This window comes from Vanellus vanellus, assembly GCF_965231255.1.
Source record: "Vanellus vanellus genome assembly, chromosome: 4".
Classification (NCBI taxonomy): domain Eukaryota; kingdom Metazoa; phylum Chordata; class Aves; order Charadriiformes; family Charadriidae; genus Vanellus; species Vanellus vanellus.
The window spans coordinates 35,214,867-35,236,637 of record NC_138909.1 but is presented as its reverse complement, the minus strand read 5'-3'; the positions used below and the strand labels follow the sequence as shown (position 1 = coordinate 35,236,637).

Below are 21,771 nucleotides of genomic sequence, written 5' to 3'. Positions count from 1 at the left end.
GACCAAGGATAATATCTGTCCTCTAGTAGATGGGGCTGCTAACATAGTAACTAAGGATGAGGAAAAGGCTGAGGTACTTAATGCCGTCTTTGCCTCAGTCTTCAGCAGTAGGACCAGTTGTTCCTTGAATTCTCCGACCCCTGAGCTAGAATACAGGGATGGGGAGCAGAGTGAAGCCCCTGTAGTCCAAAGGGAAATGGTGAGGGACCTGCTTCAGCACCTGGAGGTGCACAAATCTATGGGGCCGGATGGGATCCATCCAAGGGTGCTGAGAGAGCTGGCGGAAGTGCTCACCGGCCCACTGTGCATCATTTATGAACAGTCCTGGATAACTGGGGAGGTCCCAGCTGACTGGAGGTTGGCAAATGTGACGCCCATCCATAAGAAGGGCCGGAAGGAGGATCCAGGGAACTACAGGCCAGTCAGTCTGACATCGGTGCCTGGGAAGGTCATGGAGCAGATCATCCTCAGTGCCATCACACGGCACATGCAAGAGAACAGGGTGATCAGGCCCAGTCAGCATGGCTTTGTGAAAGGCAGGTCATGCCTGTCAAACCTGATCTCCTTCTATGACAAGGTGACCCACTTGCTGGACAAGGGAAAAGCTGTGGACGTTGTCTACCTGGATTTTTGCAAGGCTTTTGACACCGTTTCCCATAGCATTCTCCTGGAGAAACTGGCTGCTCATGGCCTGGACAGGTATACTCTTCGTTGGGTAAAAAACTGGCTGGATGGCCGTGTCCAGAGAGTGGTGGTAAATGGAGTTAAATCCAGTTGGTGTCCAGTGACGAGTGGTGTCCCCCAGGGATCGGTGCTGGGGCCCGTTCTCTTTAATATCTTTATCAACGATCTGGATGAGGGGATCGAGTGCTCCCTCAGTAAGTTCGCAGACGACACTAAACTGGGGGGGCGTGTTGATCTGCTTGAGGGTAGATTGGCTCTGCAGAGGGATCTGGACAGGCTGGACAGATGGGCTGAGGCCAATGGTATGAGGTTCAACAAGGCCAAGTGTCGGGTCCTGCACTTGGGTCACAACAACCCCATGCAGCGCTACAGACTGGGGGCGGAGTGGCTCGAAAGCTGCCTGGCAGAAAAGGACCTGGGGGTGTTGGTGGACAACCGGCTGAGCATGAGCCAGCAGTGTGCCCAGGCAGCCAAGAAGGCCAACACCATCCTGGCCTGCATCAGGAATAGTGTGGTGAGCCGGACTAGGGAAGTAATCATCCCCCTGTACTCGGCACTGGTGAGGCCTCACCTCGAGTACTGTGTTCAGTTTTGGGCCCCTCACTACAAGAAGGACATTGAGGTGTTGGAGCGTGTCCAGAGAAGGGCTACAAAGCTGGTGAAGGGTCTGGAGGACAAACCTTATGAGGAACGACTGAGGGATCTGGGGTTGTTTAGCCTGGAGAAGAGGAGGCTGAGGGGAGACCTTATCGCCCTCTACAACTACCTGAAAGGAGGTTTTAGAGAGATGGGAGCTGACCTCTTCTCCCTGGCGACAAGTGATAGGACAAGAGGAAATGGGTTCAAGTTATGTCAGGGCAGGTTTAGATTAGATGTTAGGAAGCATTTTTTCACTGAAAGGGTTATTAAACATTGGAATAAGCTGCCCAGAGAGGTGGTGGATTCACCATCCCTGGAGGTGTTTAAGAAAAGGGTAGATGAGATGCTTAGGGACATGGTTTAGGAGTGGTGGTGTTTTTATCAGGGTAGGTTAATGGTTGGACTTGATGATCTTAAAGGTCCCTTCCAACCTCACTGATTCTATGATTCTATGATTTAGCATTGGTTAAAAAAAATTAGTAGTTTGGATTCCAGTGTGTTCATAGAATGGTTTGGGTTGGAAGGCACCTTAAAGATCACCTAGTTGCAGTCCCCCTGCCAGGTTACTCAAAGCGCCATCCAGCCTGGCCCTGAACACCTCCAGGGATGGGTGTTGTCTAGATGTTTTCAGAATGTGGAGGTAAATGAGCACTTTTTTTTTTTTCCTAATATAACTTGGAAACGTGTCCTGCATGGGACTAGAACTGAGGTGTGTGTGTTCCTGGGACCTAAGGTTAGTGAGAGACTGGCCAGCTTTAAAGGTATCCTTTAGAGAGATGGAAGATAGTGCATATGTTGTGAGTCAAAAGGAGGGCTTTTTCTTAGGCTGTTTTGTCTGTACCTTGATACTTTGGGAGAAAGTAGATAAAGCTACTACGTAAAGTAATATGGTTTGGAAAGGACCTTTGGAGGTGACTTCCAGAAGGTGAAGTTGAAAAGGGGGAAGAAAGGATATATACTAAAGCTGGGGTGGCCGGAAGGGACCGTGAGTACAAGGCAGTGGGACACGATAAAAGAACTGGTGGGGAGAGAAGAGGCAATGGTAGAGCTGTGAGGAACTGAAGACTCTGGAAATGTAATTAAAAGCAGTAGGCAGCTTTAAGTACGGATACTTATGGAAGGTCTCCCTGTTGTTTTTGCGTTTTTCATTCAACAGTCAAAGGTTTGGATGTGTCCTTTTTTGTACTTAAGTGCATATGGTTTGAAACCAAATACGAACTTTTCCATCAGCATTCCTTTAAGTATACTCAGGAAGCTTGTGGATGGTGGGCCTAGACAAACTGTAACAGAAATATTCTGATCTTTGAATGTGCCTAATATTGGAACAACCAGATTGGGTTTTATTCCCATCGTATTTCTGTCTTTCAATCAAAAATGTTTTCTTTTGGTGCACTTTTAACTGAGGCAGTATGAAGGAGGAAGTACTTGGGTGAAGGCTTGCGTGTAGACATATCCCCCCCCTTTTTTTTTTTTTTTTTTTCTTTCTAATAAACCTTACTTCTCCTTTGTTGCTGTATAGCTACCAAGGAACTTTTTGCCATACTTTTCTGGTGAAAATATGAAGGCTGAAACTGCCAAAAGTAAAAATGTTTGTTCTTCACAGCCAAATGAGGTAGTGTTGGTTAGCTTCACAGTTCAAAATACCTATGCCAAGAAGCTGTGGGCCAAGTGTTTAATTGTAGGATTCATCCTGCTGTAGCAAGTTGGCAGTGATCTGAAATGATTAGTGGTTGTAGTCCATGCTCTGTGCAATATCATGACTTTTTTTTTTATTTGGTGGGAAGAATGTGGCCTTTCTTATCTCTATACTAATCTGGTATAATAGCAGTGTAATTAAATAAAGCATTTCAGATGGTATGTGAAGATCAGAAACTTTTGTATTGTATCCATTGCAGTGAGGGTAAAAATAAAATTCTGTACCAAGCACAGTCCATGTTTGTTCTATAGTTAAGCTTACAGGACTTTGATGTCCATGTACAATATGAAGATTCAATTAGAAGAACTTCTTTATACTGTTTGTACAATATGGTCTGTGGGAAAGGCAAGGATAGCCAGGTAATGGTATTGCTAGATTATTAAGGGCTCTGCCTGCAGTACAGAAAAATAATACACCTCGGTGTCCCCACTGTCCAGGGGAAATAAACCAGCATATCAAAATATGCTAATTACCAAGGTTCCAGGAGTGAATATGCGCACACACCATCCTTACACTTGCCTGTTAACAGCAGTGTCTTGATAGAAACTGTTGCCACGTTTGCTTTTCAGACTACTCAAACCATCCGCTAAAATTGGTGTGCAGCATTTGAAATCCAAAATAGCTACAGTTAGCTAAAATGGCTTGTTCTGTTGTTTTTCATTATAAAGGGAATGTTTTTCTCAAACAGGAGATCTATCTTGACGTTTTTACACATCCCTGGTGCGTTGAAAAGGAAATTTAGAGAGACACACTGTGTCTAGATCTCAAATACCCTGTGGTTAGAAGACATTTTGTGTTGGACTAAAGTGTTAAAGGTTTTGAACAAGCAAGAGAACATTCAATTAGAAGCTACCTGTGGTTTGCCAGGTATAAAAGTACAGCTGCGTTACACCAATAGGCTAAACATCAAATGCTGGATTTCTTTTGTTAATTCATGCTGATGACAACATTGCTCACTTGGATATCTTTTTGTGAGATTATGTACTAAAAAAGTGTGGAGAGGGATAGAATCAAATAGTCAATAGCAGAAATGTAAGAAGATTGCCTTTGTGACCTGAATTTACTTCCTTTATTCATCAGCATTCTAATACAGCCCTTATTTATGTGATTGGTTTCTTCTCCCAAGATGCTAATGCATTCATTTCACTGGGTAGCTCTGTCTGTAGGACTGACTACGGGAGCTGTCTGCAGGACCATACCCTTGGCTGGTGGAGAGGCTGGAAGGGTTATGATGAGTGGAATGAGTGACTGCAGAGACAAGAAGAATCAGTCCTATGGTTACAGCAATTGAGTTCTGGCAGGTTCTTTTCCTGAACCTAGTTTGGCCACTTCAAGTGCATGTTCCACAGGCAGCCAGTCAGTCACTAATTCAGGGGTTTTGCAGGCAATGCCTTAAGCACGATTAGTGGATTTTTAATGTATTTCCCCAGGTTTTTAAAAAAACTAAAATCCTGACACAGAAATTGTATGTTGTAAGCCATGCCAGAACCCTTCATGGTTCGTTAGCATGACTGAACAGGTTAGATACACTGGGTAATCCTTTGTCATTTTAGCCAGGAGAGGAGCTGAAAGGAGTACTGTTTTGTCATCCTCGGTGTGTGCCAGTAGAAGTAGCAGGGGAGTGCTCTTGGTTGGTTTGCACAGGACTGAAGAATTAAGAGACTTGAAAAAAATCTGTTCTTCTGTTGCAGCGTTGGGCTCGGGCAGTTGTGGATCCCTTTGACGTCTCTGTACCTGTTACCTCTAATTTTTCAAAGTCACCTTTCTTGCACCCTAACCTGCCTCAGCTTGGCTTCGCATGCTAGTCCAAACCTCCAAACTGTGGTCAAATCCCAGTCGTTCCTCTCTCCTTGTCTTTCTTCCTGGAGATTTTATTTGAGCTATTATCCCTTCCCTCGCCACATCTTCTTGTTCAGTTCTCTCCCCTAGCTCTTTGTCTGAGGCTTTTTGCCATGTGAATCCTTCACTGTCTTCTCATCCAGTCTGTGCTGTTTCACCATTTTGTACTGCTTGCTTTCTCTTGATAGACAGTTGCCGGTTCCCTCTTTTGGCATCCCACTCTTACCCTGATGCCTTTGGGACAAATGGATTCCCTCTCCTCCGGAATATAGATTTACTAGCAGGGCCCAAGAGAATAGAGACAGGACATACTGAATGTGTCTTTCCATACTTACTTTCTGTACTGCCTACTATGTTTAAAAAAAGCTGCAAAAAGTCCTGTTCACCACCTCCTGCTGGAGTGTGCTCGACTGGCTTGTGAGGCTGGCTCAGAGTCAAATGTACCCGTGAGTAAGATCTCTAAGGGGGTGGTAGCATGTATGGCACAGGTGGTATCTTCAGAAACTAGGTGCTAGATCTTAACAAGCTTCTGTGAGCACGTGCTAGCTGAATTATTTTTTCCATTTTGGTGTCTTTGTCTTGACATAGGGAAGAAAAACATCACCAAACAAAAAGCCTCCTAGGAAAAGCCCAATCTGCCTACTTGAATCTTCTTTCAAAAACATGGGCCAATTGCACCTTCTTGGCAAAGCATAAAATAATTCAATTTACTTCATCAAAGCACCAAACTTCTGCAAATGTTCAGCTTGGGGCAAGCATGTAGCATAGCCTCCTGTAAGCTGAAATATATGAAATTTGTCAATGTTAAAAGCATTTAAAGTCAGGATTGTATGAGAAAAGAGGCTTGAATAAAAACAACACTACCCATTAAAATTTTAATTAAGAAAAAAGTTTATTTCTGAAAAACCTTTTGCTGATTAAAGTGATATAACCCAATCCAGAACTAAAGTAATTACATATGTTTTTTCCTGGAGAATCCTGCCTGTCAAGTGTTTTTGCACCCTTAGTTACAAAAAGTGTTTGCGAGTATTTCTTGTCTTGTCTCCTTCAGTCCAACTTTATCCGAACAGACATATTTACATGAGCAACCATAAATGTCTGCTGCTTTTTATTACTTGTTTCCTTGACATTGAGTCTCTGCACCTCTGTATACTGTCCCGTTATTCACACTTGTACAAAGTAAGTGTGTAACTGTTGCTCTGAATTTGTAATATGTTTTGCTTGTTTTGCACAACATTTGGGGAAATGGAGAATTGGGGCCCTTTTTGTCAGATTTCTAACGTTGCTTTGGACTTTGTTTTCCAATTCAGTAGAAAACCCCTTGATCTTGAGAAGGGTTGGTCTGAATTACATTGTTGTTATGTTGTCTCTGATCAAAAGAGTTTGCAGATCAAATGGTGTTTTCCTTTTTTTTATGAGCTTTTCTAGATTGTAATTTACTGTATCAATGCCTTTCTAGTCATGTGGTTGCATATTGCATTCTAAGTATTTTTATGTACTTGAATTTTTATGTGTTAATAGGCTTAGTAGGGAAAAGAAATACCACGGAGAATAATAGCCTCTGAACATCCAGACTGCGGGGTACCAGGTTACACTTCTTACCCTATTTGTTACACTTCTTAAAAGCGAGCTGGTGCGCTGTGGTTAAGATTTTGCGCGCAAGTGATGAGCTGCTGAAAGGCTGGAGTATTACTGATTTACAGAGGCGGAGTGACTTGGGATGTTCAGCAGGAAAAGGAACAGGAGTGGTAACAAGCGGCAGTAGTGGTAGTATAGGCAGGAGCAGGTTCCACAGCAGATTTCCCAGTGTGAGTCAGTGAATGCACAGCCTCCCAGCTGGCTGTCAGGAGGAACCCAAAACTGAGTATTGCAAGAGATTCAGGGTTCATGTTTACCATGCGAAGTCATGTGATCTTACTATATCTTAACTTGCCAACTTAGCCTTACTCTGGAGAAGATCATTTGCTGCAGTGCTTAACAAAAAAAAAAAAAAAGGAGGAAAAAAAAAAAAAGAGGGGAAAAAAACCCAGAAGGAAAAATAAAGAAGATTGTGCAATGTGTGTTTATGCCTACATCATGCCGAGGAGACACTTAACAGTAAATAATCTCTGTATCCCTGAGGTAAGATACTGTTTCTGCTTTCCCTGCACAGTGCTGCTGCAGCACGGAGCTGATCCAAACATTCGGAACACCGATGGGAAATCCGCGCTGGATCTGGCAGACCCTTCAGCAAAAGCTGTACTCACGGGTAAGATGCATACATCTCTCAGTAGCGTTTCCTGTAGTTCATTTTGTGTGTATAAGGTCAGCATCGTAAGAGCCTTCTGCTTTTTTGGATTTTCTGTTGTGTAAGAGCATTTTAAAACTGTCTTTTACCAGATTTCATATTGATGTAACTGTCATTAATCTGCCGTGCTGCTATAGGTTTGCTTATTCTACTTATGCTAATGCTGTAATTTTCTGTTATAACATCATTCATTATTCACTGTATTTCTGTGTTTTTTTTCTTTTTAATTGCTACCCAATATACAGATTGAATAGGAGCCCCCAGCCCCTGCAAAAAAAAGAAGAAAAAAATCAGGTCAATTGTTTTAAGACCTTCACTGTTGAGCAAGCAAGGACATTTGTATAACTGTAAAAGTACCTGTGATCTGGAAGACAACCTGCTACCGATTGCAGACATCAATAGTTACATTTTATTTTGCTGCAGATTCACATGCTACCTTTTCCTTCCTCTTCCTCATTAGTCATTTTCGGTAGAACTCTTTCCCTGCCAATTTTTTTTCCTGTATTGGGACTATTAGCTGCCAAATAATGTTTCATGAAAATATCCTACAGATACAACTTTGTTTTTACACAGCTTTGTTTTTTTTTATAAATGAAGTCTTGTAGCATACCAGTAAGCATAAAAACTATAATACAGTAGCCTGTCAAGTCTGTATCAAGAAATACATGGTCCTCTGTGCTGATTTGACATCTAGGAAATAATGTTTAGAACAAAGTAATCTTGGATTTTAAAATACATACAATTAGATTTATAGAAAGGAATTCAGCAGCTGAGCTTCATTTGAAGAAATAGCTATTTTTCTTCTTTTGCCTTTATTTTCCCTAGTCTTTCTCTCTTTTTATTGACAGCTTAATTTATAGGTTATGTGCTGTGCAACACCCATATTATTTCTTCAGATTATGTTCAGAGCACACCAACTCCCTTCACTTTGTCAGGAACATTTCCTGATCTTTTTTTCCAGTGTGCTGACTGCTATACATAATTATCTACAGCTCTGCAGTGATTTGAGAGTGCCTTTGGAACAATGCACTTTAAATACATATGATTTAGTTTAATTACTCAGTGTCAAATTTAAACACGTTCCTACAGTGTTAACACTAATGTTAGCTATGCTAAGCAGCTTAATCTGACTCTTGGCTGATAATGGGTACAGTTATACAGATGTTGAGGATGGAAAGGGCACCAGGGAGTCAAGGTACCTCAAAGGTGTTAATGGATATTTGTCATTTAGTTGCAGGGGGCATGGTATGCATAAATTTTGGGGGGTTCCAGGCTCAGAGCTGCTCTTCAGGCTATGCTCAGAGATCAACTTCAGAGGATAGCAGAAGAGTTAGGAAGGTCTGTGATGGTGACTTCACGTCTGCTCCACTGGCTTCTCTGGACACTAGATCACCACATTGTGCTTTAGGCAATGGAGAGGGCAATGTGTCATAGCAAACGAGTGGAGATGGATTAGAAACAGCCCTCTGAGAATGTCCTGTCGAGTGCAGCAAGCACCCTGCGTCCCTGGCCTTGGCCCTAATGCCTCGCACGCTAGCATCCAGTGACTGCAGGCAACCAGTGGATGTTACCAGGTTGTGCATATAAACACGCATGCATAGAGCCACTTCTGCTGCTATTTGTTTTATTGTTCATAAAAGGACGCAATTTTTGTATGTGTTTGTTCTTCCTAGCAAAAAAACATTAGCTTTTAGTTTTTTCAGCTTTGGCCTCAAGGTGGCTCTTGGCTACACTGGGCTATCTCTATGCAGTGCACCTGAGCTCCAAGCAGTGTAAACAGGGTTTGATTCAGGCTTTAGCTGCTGTATGATTCACAATAACTGAAAAAGCTGGCACTGCATGCTATTTAAATGGAGGCTTTCTATTAAGAACTTAATTTTTCTGGATGCTGCCCTCCTTTCTAGTATTTCTATATTTGTTAGGCTGCTACTTTCTCATGCATTTTCCATATGTTGTTACCTTCAGGTCTTGCTTCATCCCTCTGGAAGAAGGGGGCTTAAGGGATTTCTTAGGATCTATCTGGCTTGGGATAATCATTAGCTACAGCAGTGCTTTGCAATTAGGTGCATCAGGACTTAAAGGTATTACTGGATTAAGGATGAGTAGGGTGTATTAACTTAATTTTCAGTATTTAATGTTGAATACTGGGATTTTAGAAATGCTCATATTTAGAGCTTTTAAAAGTGGAGTGATCCTGAAAGCACAATCTGTAATTGTTACTGTATTTGCATCTTTAAACGGCATGCATGTCAAGGCTGTTCTCATGAAGTTGTTTTGGGTTCCTTTTTCTATCAGTGTCTATAACCATAATAGACTTTTCTGCATTGTTACTGTATTGACTATTGGAGAACAAGGTTCCTCTTACTACTTTTTTTGACCAAGTATTTGCGTAAGTTCATGCATTGATGTTAATCACTTTGCAAATGAACTGTGATTATAGTCTCTCTTTGACCTCCAACTTAGCAAAAGTGAACAGAAAACTTGTTGGTAATTGATTAAATCATTTCAGAATTCTATATGTATTTTAAAAGGGACATTCCTGCTGCGTAGAAAGCATTTCTGGTATTCTAATAGAAAATGCTGAATCCACAATGATTTCTTCTTTTCTCTCTCCCAGTCTAGAATAAAGTACAGTATCTTTTTATCCTGAATTACAGTAAGGATATATAATGCAGTAGTTTCTGGGATGACTTCCAGCCATTTTCTTGCAACATTTTCTTAAAATGTGTGGTTTATAAAGGACACATAATGCAAATGCAAGGCTAATATTTTCATGAAAGAGGAATCTGAAAATTTCTTTGTAGATTAAAGTGAATTTTATAGACATTAAACACCCAGTTCTAGCTTCTTAAAAAGGGGGGGGGGGAGCTTATGTAATTGAGGAAACTGCTTTTTGCTACTTAATCAGGAAAGCAGTCTTTTTTCCCCTTCTGCAGGATAAGCAGCATTTGTAAGCCAAGGATTTTGTGATTGAGAGGCTGAGGGTTGTTTTTTCCTCTTCTTTAGCATCCCTTTACTGTTCCTGAATCAGGTTGTCAAAAGAGGATTGCAATCCTCTCTTTCTCTAGGCTGAAGTGGTAATACAGATTCCAAAAACATATTGCATCTAAAAAACAGAGCTATTACATCAGATTAATATCCTAGTTAATTTTATTTTAGTTTAATTGCCTTTGGGGTGTGTGGTTTCTGAGATGGGGACTCATCTTTGTTGCTGTACATAGCACTGTGGGACTCCCATCCAGAACAGGGCCTTTGGGAGCTTTTGCACTACAAGTCCTATTAGTCTTCATTATTCTCTTACGCTGCTTATTGCCTCTTTAAACATTAATGTCCTTTTATATCTTTCCTGTACAGTATATGAAGAGCCAACAATATTGTTAATGATTTATGTGAATGATTTATTTTGATTTTTCGCACAGTGATGCTTTTTTGCCACTTTGCCATATTATCTGCTATTTGGAAATGCTTTCTCTACGTGAATGGTCGGTTTTTGTACTTGAGTAGTTTCGAAAGCTGTTAGCAGGAGCTGAAGGCACTTTGGTTGGATAATATGTTCTTGACAGCTCCATGCTACTTGTCTGCAATGTTGGTTTTGGTTGGTTTCAAGGATTACTCCCTTGAAATGGAAAAAGTTTGGAAACTGCTGCATCTCCAGATTAGAGGAAGATATCTTGGCTACGAAATAATATGTTGTTTGTTAATAGAATAAATTTTCAAAGTTAAACAAGACTCTGATCTTCCTACTTACTATGGAAATAATGTCTCCTACAAACAAAGTGTGTAGGTCCTATTGAGCATTTCTCACTTCAGCTTTTTGGATGTGAAGGACAGCTTGATGAGTGAAAGTACAGCCGGGCTAAGGTTACCAGAAGTGTTAATGAGGATTCACGTTTTCATCTATTCGTCATATCAACTTTTTAATTTAAGTGAGGAGCATAGTCCATGTATTGAAATATATTTGCACAATTTTTTTTAAAGTGAATGGCCATCTATGCATAATTTGCCTGCAGGGAAGGGAAAAATCTGATATTTCACTACAAAAAGTTTACTGAACTTTAGAGAATTCAAAAATGGGTCCTGGATACAACTCATCCATTTTAAAATTAGCAGGAAGAGAAGAAACTATTTTAGTTTGGGTTAGTTTTATTTTTATAGTGGCACCTTTACAGCTTGACCGTCTCAAATCCTTCTGGGTTTGTAGTGTTTCCTTTCAGGTACTCTATGCAATGCCCGATGACTCTTTCTGTGAAAAATTCTTTCCTAATGTTCAGTCTAAATCTACCCAGTTGGAGCTTGAAGCCATTCCCTCTTGTTCTGTCATTAATTACCTGTGAGAAGAGACCAGCACCAACCTCTCTACAGTGTCCTTTCAAATAGTTGTAGAGAGTGATGAGGTCTCCCCTCAGCCTCCTCCTCCTCAAACTAAACAGTCCCAGCTCCTTCAACCACTCTTCATATGATTTGTTTGCTAGGCCCTTCACCAGCTTCGTTGCCCTCCTGCACTCGCTCCAGCACCTCGATATCTCTCTTGTATTGAGGTGCCCCAAACTGGACACAATACTCGAGGTGTGGCCTCACCAGTGCTGAGTACAGGGGCACAATCACCTCCCTACTTCTGCTGGCCACGCTATTTCTAATACAAGGCAGGATGCCATTGGCTTTCTTGGCCACCTGGGCACACTGCCGGCTCATATTCAGCCGCTTGTCAATTAGAACCCCCAGGTCTCTTTCTGCCAGGCAGCTTTCCAGCCACACTTCCTCAAGCCTGTAGCGCTGCATGGGGTTATTGTGGCCCAAGTGCAGGACCTGGCACTTGCCCTTGTTGAAACTCGTACCATTGATGTTGGCCCAATGATCCAATCTATCTAAGTGTCTCTGTAGAGCTTCCCTATCCTCCTGGGAATCAACACTCCTGCTTAACTTGGTGTCATCTGCAAACTTGCTGATGATACACCCTATGTCCTTATCGAGATCATCAATAAAGATGTTGAACAGAAATGGTCCCAACACTGAGCCCTGAGGCACACCACTTGTGACCAGCCGCCAGCTGGATTTAAATCCATTGAGCACCACTCTTTGGGACCTTCCAGTTAGCCAGTGCTTGATCCAGCGGATCATGTAATGCTTTTATGTTTGGAGTCTGTGATGATACTTTACATCTACTTTCTGGAAAATTGAGGAATATCAGCTTTCCTTCGAGAATGCTGGGGCATTGCTCTTACAGTCTATGGAAAAATGTTGGCAAAACGTACTTGTGGCACAGACCTAATGTAAAGCCTGCCCTTTAGGTGGCTCTCATCTAGAAGCTCTAACTAGATGGATATATGTCTTGTCTCTTGTTTTTACAAAACAGTATAATTGTGACTATCTTGTTATATTTGTAAATATATAATTTTTAAAAAACTCATTTAGGTTGTGGTCTAGTTCCCACTTTCCTCTTTGAAGGAAGTGCACTGGTTACTTGGCAGGCCGGGAGTGAAATGCCTTCCTTTCTCAGTTCTGGCATGGTCACATTTCAGTTTCATTTCACATTTCCTTGTTTTCACATTGGGAGGAAGGAGGGAGAAACAGTCTTCTTTCTGTTCTAGATGCCATGCCATACTTTGTGTGCACTTCTGTTATGTTTCCTCTTCAAGAAGAGCAGTCCTTGTTCTTTACACTGTCTACATACAAAGTTTCGCTTCAGTGAAAATGAAGTTGGGCTTTGGTAGTACTTCTGCTGTCACTGATTCTCATTCGACTTTCCAGCACTGCATTATTATTTCAAGATAGCATATTTTGATTTGAGCACTGTGCTCTGGTGTAACATCCAGTTGACTTCTGTAGTGATGATTTAATGTCTTTCATGGCATTTTCTTATTCAGGCTAAGATCGTTTTTTTTATTACCTCCGTGATTGCAGAAGAGCTAAATTGTGGGAGCTTCTAAAGGAATACTGAACTCTTAAATTTGTGGCTTAGATTGCTGTAGAATTCCAGATTATTTATATTATGCATGCAGTGTTTATTGTTTTAATTTGTCAGTACTCCTTTGGGCTACCCATTTTATTGCCCATTCCCTCAGTTTGTCTTAGGTCCTTCTAATTTCTTCAGTTTTCTCTGGTAATTGAATAATTTAAATGTTTCCTTCAACGTGGTAGATTATTTAACACAAGTTCCAGTGTTTTTTGTCATAAAGGAAACAAGTTACTCCTGCTTTTACGTGTCTGATCCTTGGAAGTACTTTGGTTCTGATTCCATGACTATGCAAGTTCTTTAATCTCTTACTGAAGGACTTGTACAAGGATTTATGTGAGCTGGTATGTATGTTCTGCTGTCTAAATTTTCCATTTCCATGTCTTAATGTGCTTGGATTTCTTCCTAGTGTAATTTTAGCTCTGGATGTTCTTGTTTCATAGGGTCTAGTTTTAGGATAATGAGAGCTTCTCCTGTCTTTCTCACTGCTCCCTATTTGAGAGAGGAGTGTTATCATCCTCATCTTTTGTTTTAAACTTAGTTGTGTGTCTTGAAGAGACTTCTTTGGAATGTGGCTGTCTGGCTAGATCAGACAACTTTTCCTTCTTCTTCATATCCTCTATTTAGGCAAGTTAAAAGTCTGTAGTCTGTTGTGTAGGTGGTCAAATAAGAACGGGCACAGTGGGAATCGGGGTTGGTGCTTTTATGAAAAGCATGGTTTTGATTTACACCATCCCTTTTGCTAGGTTTTTCACTCTTTCAGCATTCCTTTTTATCATGATACCATTTAGGAATATTTAGTAAGAGCTCTTTGAATGGAATCAAACTCTTAACTTGTCAAAGGAACAAATTATTCTTTCAGAGCTTTTACAAAGCACCTAAGTGCAGTGTTTCAGTTCTCTGATTCTCAGCTCTGCTATTGTATAGAGTTTTGGATGCTTTGAAAGCTTTCAGAAACCTGATGTACACCAATTTATTTTGCCTATACTACACACAGAAATTTAATAACATCAAACTCAAAAGAGGCGTTTCTTCCTATGATTTGTTGTTATTCAAATGGACAGAATAACAAATGAGATCTCTAAACCTTGTAAGTAAAGAGCCCAAAACGTATTTTCCATGCTGCCCTAGGAAAAATAATTGCAGAAATGTGTAAGAAGCATTTCTATTTCCATAGTGCATCAGAGCACTCATCTTCCTTTTGTTTCTTTGTCTTGAGCATTGACAAACCTTATACTTTATGGATTTTTTTCTTTTTCTCTAAATGTTGATTAGATAATTTTGTTTGCTGTTAAATTTAGGATTTGTTTTGAGGTTTTTTTTTTTTTTGTTTGCTTAGTCTGTGTTGTATGTTTCTGGTTATTAATAGCAATTTCTGACAGTCCTGAGACCAAATACTACTTTGAGCTTTACTGCATTTTGTCTTGCCCTTTAGCTGATGCTGCCACTCTTGTAGCAGGGTTTGAAGCACAGTGTTTGTCTCGGATATCCTGGTTCACCCTAGGATGCTCCTTCATAAACTGAACGGGGATGTGCACTGGACTCTGCTGCTGCTTTTGCTGCTTCCAGCTGTTCCTACATGCTTTCCCATTTGTGCAGTAAATAAAGCAGGTGCCCTGCAGTTGATACTTAGTTTGTTGTACCGTCCTTATTCGTATCCTGAATATTGGCCATTCTTTTGCAGAGTGAGTCAGGGATCCTGCAAGAGAGAAAGTGTGGTATGATCATAGCAGAATGCACGTACATGCAAGTTGCACAGGAAGTCAACCAGATATTGGAGGGGAATGGATTTTAATATAAATAGACCTCTGTAGCATGTCCTTTTTCACTCTTTGCCCAGCATTCTCCTTTACTCCAGGTCCTCATTTGCTTAGGTGTTTTCTCTTTTCCCCCGACCTGTCTAATCCAAGATGCAGTCTTCAGCAACCTACAGTTTAGGCAGATGGGCTTGGATTTTCCAGATTTGCCATACTAGGTATTTCTTCTAACTTGGAATGATGTTCTGTCGTATTTCAAGTCTCTACTCTGAATTATCTAGATGTTAAAATTTCTAATCAAAGAAGTTACAAGAGGTTCTATATTTTGTTCAAATACACAAAGCTTTATATGTGAGTTTTGTCAACAGCACAAAAACTTTGTCTTGTAGATGTGGTACAATTTTTTTAAAAATTAGATTGAGATACACCAGAAGAATTTCAGCCTGAAGGATTCAAAGTTGGCAGAATTACAATGGAGACTAGTCTTTAAATCATAATTGTTAAGTAACCTTTAGTTTCCTAGCAGCTATCAGAACTGCTACCAGCTCTGTCTACAATTAGTATATTGAAGAGAGTCATATTTCTTGAATGCAACTTGTTTTGCTTTCATGTGCTTCCGAGCTTAGACCACCTACCTTGAAGTCTTTCAAAATTAATTTCAGGGCGTAGGGGACTTGTATAACTGTAGAAATATGTAAGGAAATGGAATTGACCAGACTTATTTGATGAGGTGATCTGATTCAGCAGGCTCAGATGCAGTTTACATTTCATGTGGCCATGGGTTAGTTCTTTCTTGTGCTGTATGAAACTTTCCAGAGGTGAATGAGGAGATATAAGCAGCTTATACTTCATATCACGTAACTTGCAGCATCGCTTAACTGGCTTGTATTGGCAGGCCAAGCACCACATGTCTGATGGGGCTCATCTTCTGTGCCCTGACACCAGCCTGCTGTCTAAACCCTGAGGCCATCCACCCAACTTGTTCTGTTGAAGGGGCAGTAAATTGAGGAGAGAAGAGAAGGGGAGGAAAGTAACCTAAAGCAAATACCTGTAGCCTCTTCTGTATTGGACAAGTTGCAAAGAATAGTTTGAGCCTGTAACAGACTCCGTTTTCTTTCTAGAAATATTCCAGGTGTCCCTCTATAGTTGAATGTAACACCATTTGGAGTCTGAATGTGGAGGCTTGGTGCATGTATCTCTACTTAAAGAGTACACTGCATGGAAGTTTGAAATAGAACTGCATTGCTTCTGTTGTATTTTACACATGCTTTTTAATTCTGGAGAAAGCTTGTTTTCTCCAGGGCTATAGGAGCTTTCTCTGAAACTGGATTGAATTTGTCATTTGTACATGGCTCTTTATCAGCCTCGTGAAGGTTCACATATACTGGGGATGTGGTGTGTGGGGACTGCTTTAATTCTCATGGGATGCACATGTATGTTTATATTGTCAATAAAAATGAGACAGTTCTCATATGTTAGGTAATGACACTTGAAGTGTGGTTTTCCACTGGTGCATAAAGAGGCTTCTAGAATGAATGCTTCTCAGTGAACAAATATTTTACTGTTACAAGTTTCTGAATACACTAGTAAGTTTCTACTAAAATAAGTAGCCATTTCAGTAGTGACTAATTCATTCAAGGTATTGAAAGTAATGTAAGTATTGACTGCTGAGATTCAGAAGTCTTAGGGCTTAGTCTTGTGAGCTTGTTTGTTTCATCTTTCACTATTCCAGGGGGGAAAAAAGAACCAAAACAGTCTCGATGACTATTTTTAAAGAAACTATAAAATTGTTTATTTAATTGTTAAAATTATTTAATTATCAAGCAAAACTCATCCTCAACCTACCTTCACCTAAACCAGAACATAGCTTAGATATGCTAAAACCCAAACAAACCAAACTGTATTTATATTCTCCTAGAAGGCTGGAGTAAGAACAGAGGAAAACTACTTCTAGTGTTTGTCTTGTTTCTTAATTTATCACTGGAAGGCAAACAGATCCTGTGGTGAAAAGTGCTGATGCACAAACTTGAATTTCATAGAATATGATGTATTTTAGATTGTTTAGGAAGCACTAAAAAAAAAATCTTTAAAAATTTGTTCAAGTAGCTGGGCGTTTCAGTTTTTAAATTTGTGTGGTGCCAGTATGTGGATCTGTGACTGAAGAACATGGAAAGTTTAGTTTGAGATGAAGAAAATTAGGCTGAACTGTTTTTGCAAACTTTGAGTACTTCTGTTTGTTGAAAATTTCAGGCTCAACAGAAGATTTATTAGCTTCATTTCATGCTTTCTAACTATTCGTTGTGATCATTAAATAACAATCAAGGCTGTTTCTGTGTGAGGAGAGATCACTTGTTATACTTCAACTTTCACTGGGAAGAATAAGTATTAGCATTTAAATTGAAATTGCTAATTTCTCCTTGCGTGTGTCCTTAGGGCTCAATCCTGCCAGATGCAGAGCGCTCTAGTTGTAATCCAGGAAAGATCTGGGGTTAAGTTGGGGTTTATTCAGACATTTAGATATTGCTTGCTGAAGCGGGGCCACAAAGTTCACCGTTTCTGTGGTGAAGATGGAGGCCTTTCCAGTGAAGCGCTCACTGGGTGGTGGTGTGCTCTGGGGTACTATGGGCGACTTGAGGGCAGTGGATGTAGTCAACATCTTGTGAGGAGACAAAGCTGTGTTCCAGATTTTATAAAATAAAGCAAGTTACTTGTTTAAAGTATTTTTTTCCTGCATGCAGTTATTTTAGGAGAAGCATAATATGTGGGTATAAAGGAATAATGCAGATCAAAGGAGTATTTCCCATCAGACTAATAAGCAGGCAGACCCATTATTTTGCATTTCTCTATTTTTATTGTTTTCATGGACAAAGGAACACAGGTGGGTTTTTCTCTTTAAGAAGTTAAGTTAAAATTTAAATTAGAGCTGTAGAAAGGGTGTCTTTAACGCAGTGGTTGAGTTTTCATAACTTTCCTGTTTAATAACCGTTTCAGAACACTGTCCCTGATGGCTATTCATGAAACTGTTGCATTCAGGTATGAAAAGGCAGGACTTGTCCTTCGAGCCTCCTGTGTCTGTGTGTCTGACCTTTTTGTGTGTTGGTCCAACATACTTCCTGGCTACAAGATGTCTATCTTGGTGCCCTCCATGGAAATGAGGGCTCATAGGTCAAATGCCTTCAGTCCTGGGATTAACATGGGAGCTCTTTCCTCTTCATTTTTCTCCTCCAGCCTCCTGCAGTCACTGCAGTGCAGTCTTCTGTTTTGGGGGTGTGGTTCTTCACAGTGGCATTGGCAGGAACCTCTGATAATTCAAGGGCATACAACAAGCCTTGGAAATCTTCCTACGTTGATTTCTCTTTACTGCACCCAGCACAATGGAGACACAGCACAATATCCTTTTCTAACTGTCTGCATCTCTCTTTGATTCCCTTTTAGAAATGAACGTTGTTGCTTTTTCTTCTTGGAGTTCAACAGTTCTTTTTTCGTCTGATTTCATGACTAGATTTGGTTCTACAAGGTGATGGACTCTTTCTTCCTATGCTTCCTGTTCATCCAAAGCCCATCTGATGAGGCTAATTGCTTCTTTGTCGTTTGTATTTTTTATTTGTTTGTTTTATACTGCTTTTCTGGAGGGTGAAAGGGTTTCATTGTGTGTCACGACTATTGTCAGTCTCTTGTGGATGTACTATGTGGAGACTCTTTCCAGGGCTATAGGAGCTTTCTCTGAAACTACACTGAATTTGTAATTTGTACATGGCTCTTTATCAGACTCATGAAGGTTCACAGTTTAATTTATAATTAGCTTTATATTAAGACCTATGCTAAACCACTAATAATTTTGGAGGCAATTTTAAAAAGCCTACCTCATTGGGAGGTAAGAAGTCATCTGTGCCTTTGAAAATCCATCAGCTGTGGTCTTTCTTTATCATTACTACTTTCATACATGAAAGAGAAACTCTTACAACAAAGATTCAGCCTTCCATGTCTCACAAGCCTGTTTGTTTCCAGTGTGCTTTAGAGATTTTTCAAAATTAAATTTTTCTTTGTGTTTTTTTACCTAATTTGGTAGCATTTAATCATATATTTTATAATTTTCTCCTGTAGTGCAACGGGACTGTTCTTATGCTTAAAAGAACTATATGATTAAGTGCTGTATTAGGTTGGTGGCGTTGAACAGTTTCTAATTTTAACATAATAGTTAATCTGTTGTCTGTCTTGCACCAAGACAGAGTTTTGAATGGGTTACCACATTGTTAATGGAAAATTTTCATGCATCTGGCAAGCTATAACATAAATTAAGCAAAACTCTTTTGGTGCTTTGGAAATGAATTGATAAATCATACTCAATTATGTTGTAGCACTTAGAGAACCAGAATTAAAAAACAGTAGACCATAAAGTATGAATATATGAGTTCTATGCTATTGATGATCTTTCATAAATAGTATCAGAAACCTTTGTTTTCCATGGTGCTTTTTCTACTTCTGTTCCACAAAGGTACATTTTTGTTTAGAGTAGAATAATAGTTTTCAGTGGTAATTTAGAGACGGTGTAGCTTTGTTATAGATATGATATATAGACATTGGTGTCATTTTACTTTTCCTTGGAACTGCTTACAGGCCCAAAACTTGGACAAAAGAGGATTTATCCTCTCTTGTGATTCACATAGTCTAATAATTTCCTTTATAACAAAAGTGCGCTGTGTCCTGATATTTTATTAGTCCTAAATTGTTTAAGATTAGGCTTCCCTCTTTATGGATAATAAGCTTATTTCTTTGCTGCCTTGTTCCAGACTCCACAGATCTTGCTGCTTTGGGTGATAAAACTTATTAGGCCATACATGACTTGTGTATTTTTCATTGTTGTATGTGTTAGTCTTTTTAAACAACTTGGGAGATGACTTGAGGCAGCAGAAATTCTGCGATTAGGTCAGTTGCAGAGTTAAGGCCTAAATTAGCAGTGAGAAACACACGCTATCTCAGTAGACAAGAACTGTTTTATAAAATAAAAACAAACAAACCAACCCCCTCACATTTATCAACTAGATAAAAGGAGCACAAAATACTTTCTCTGTCTTCTTGAGGGCGTGGAATAGAGCCTGAGAGTTAATTCTTTTCCTCTTCTGTTTTCCCCTCCTTCTACCCATGTATAGATGCATTGCTGGGTGAAGAGAACTGTGTCCATGAGCAAACTGTTTCTAACTGTCTCCTTTCAGCACTTCATTGGAAAATTGTTTTCATATCCCCAAGCTTACTCCTTTGGAAATGGCAATTTATATAGCTGTGGCTGAGAGGGTTAGGACAGCTTGGGTGTGTGTGAGGGATGCTCTAGGCTCCACAGAATATAGGGCAACTATGTCTATGTTAGGTCTGGACAAAGTCTTCAGAAGTACAAATAAAATAGCATTGGTATTCAGTTGACCCATAGATGTAATGGTCCACCTCCATAAATCACAGAATGGTCAGGATTGGAAGGGACCTCTGGACATCATCTAGTCCAACCCCCAACCAGCTGAAGCACCCTTTATTAAAACCCCAGGTCAATTATAATTTATACAGTTATTTCAAGCAAGTTTGTACAAAGCTCCAGACCTCGAAAGGCATGGGTGATTGGCTCCATGCAAGCAGCAAACTGACATCAAAGTTCACGTCACCAGCTCTCTCTCCCTGCACCTTCCTTTAGTTTCCTGCACTGCCTTTGTTGTTTTCACAGACTTAACTTTGTTAGAAATGGCAGAACCCTGAGGCTATTCCCTGCATTCCTTCTCCTTATCTTTTCACATTTCTACTTGATGAACCTTGTTTCTGGACATGATTCCTTCAAAATTTAGGTGCTTCTCTTGCTTTCCATAGGCCGTTTTACTTGCTGACACATGGAAAAGGCAGGCAGACCTGACGAGCCAGAAGATAACAATACAGGGCTTGCTTAAGATTTATGAACTACATGTAGTGATGAGCATATTATTTACAGCAAAGCAGCGGTGGGTTTAATTAGAATCACTAGACAGTGCTGTTATCTTGAAGTTTCATAAAAATACCATTTTAGACAAGGGCAGTAACTTCACTCTTTATTTCTGGTAGAGAGAAACACTGTTCTCCATGCTACTGAAAACAGAGAAAGGAGCTGTTGAGCATAGGAAGATGATCTTCTTTTGACTGATTTGAAAAAGTCTGTATTGTCTTGTATAATGATGTTAACGAGTACAGGAATTAATATATTTTGTGTTTGTCAAAATGGTGAACCAGGAGTCTTTCTGGGAATAAACAGATGCAAATATGTAGACCTGAGGAAGACCTACACGGGGCTAACAGACGTGTAGATTTTCTTTGTATTGCCAGTTGTTTGAAGAATGAGTCACACGTTTGTTTAATCATAGGTTTGTAGTAGGTAGTGAACTCTTGAGATGTTTATTAATCCTAAAGTTAAAAGGGAGCTAAAAGAACTGGGCATGCCTCTTTTTAAGAATTCTTAAATTGGTCCAGTACACTCAACTTACTTTACATGTAAGCTATGGATGATGTTCTTTGTCTGTGTCAGGGTTTCCTGGACATCTGAAAGATTGACCAAGATCTATTAGTCATCTCCATAGTAACATGTTTACTGCTGCAGCGTGGGTTCCCTCTCCACAGGTTACAGTCCTTCATGAACTTCTCCAATGTGGGTTCTTTCCCATGGGGTACAGTCCTTCAGGAATAGTCTTCTCTGCTGTGGGCCTGCCACGGGCTGCCAGAAAACCTGCTAGTCTGTGGGCTCTCCATGGGCTGCAGCTTCCTCCAAGGCATATACACTTGCTGCAGTGTGGTTATCTGCTCTGGCATGGTCCTCTGTGGTCTGCAGGGGGAATCTCTGCTCCGACACCTGGAGCACCTCCTCCCTCGTGTCCTTCTCTGACCTGGGTGTCTGCAGGGCTGTTCCTCT

General features: G+C 40.3%; 1 protein-coding gene across 1 annotated transcript in view; it reads left to right on the top strand.

Annotated features, from left to right (window-relative positions):
• The window catches only part of TNKS (tankyrase), a gene marked incomplete at its 5' end in the record, with an annotated part of 141,976 nt that overhangs the window by 31,467 nt on the left and 88,738 nt on the right, over positions 1-21,771 (top strand). The window contains one exon of the mRNA XM_082483110.1: positions 7,011-7,106. Within this exon, the coding sequence (XP_082339236.1) occupies positions 7,011-7,106 (96 nt within the window). The remainder of the gene's footprint in view (positions 1-7,010; positions 7,107-21,771) is intronic.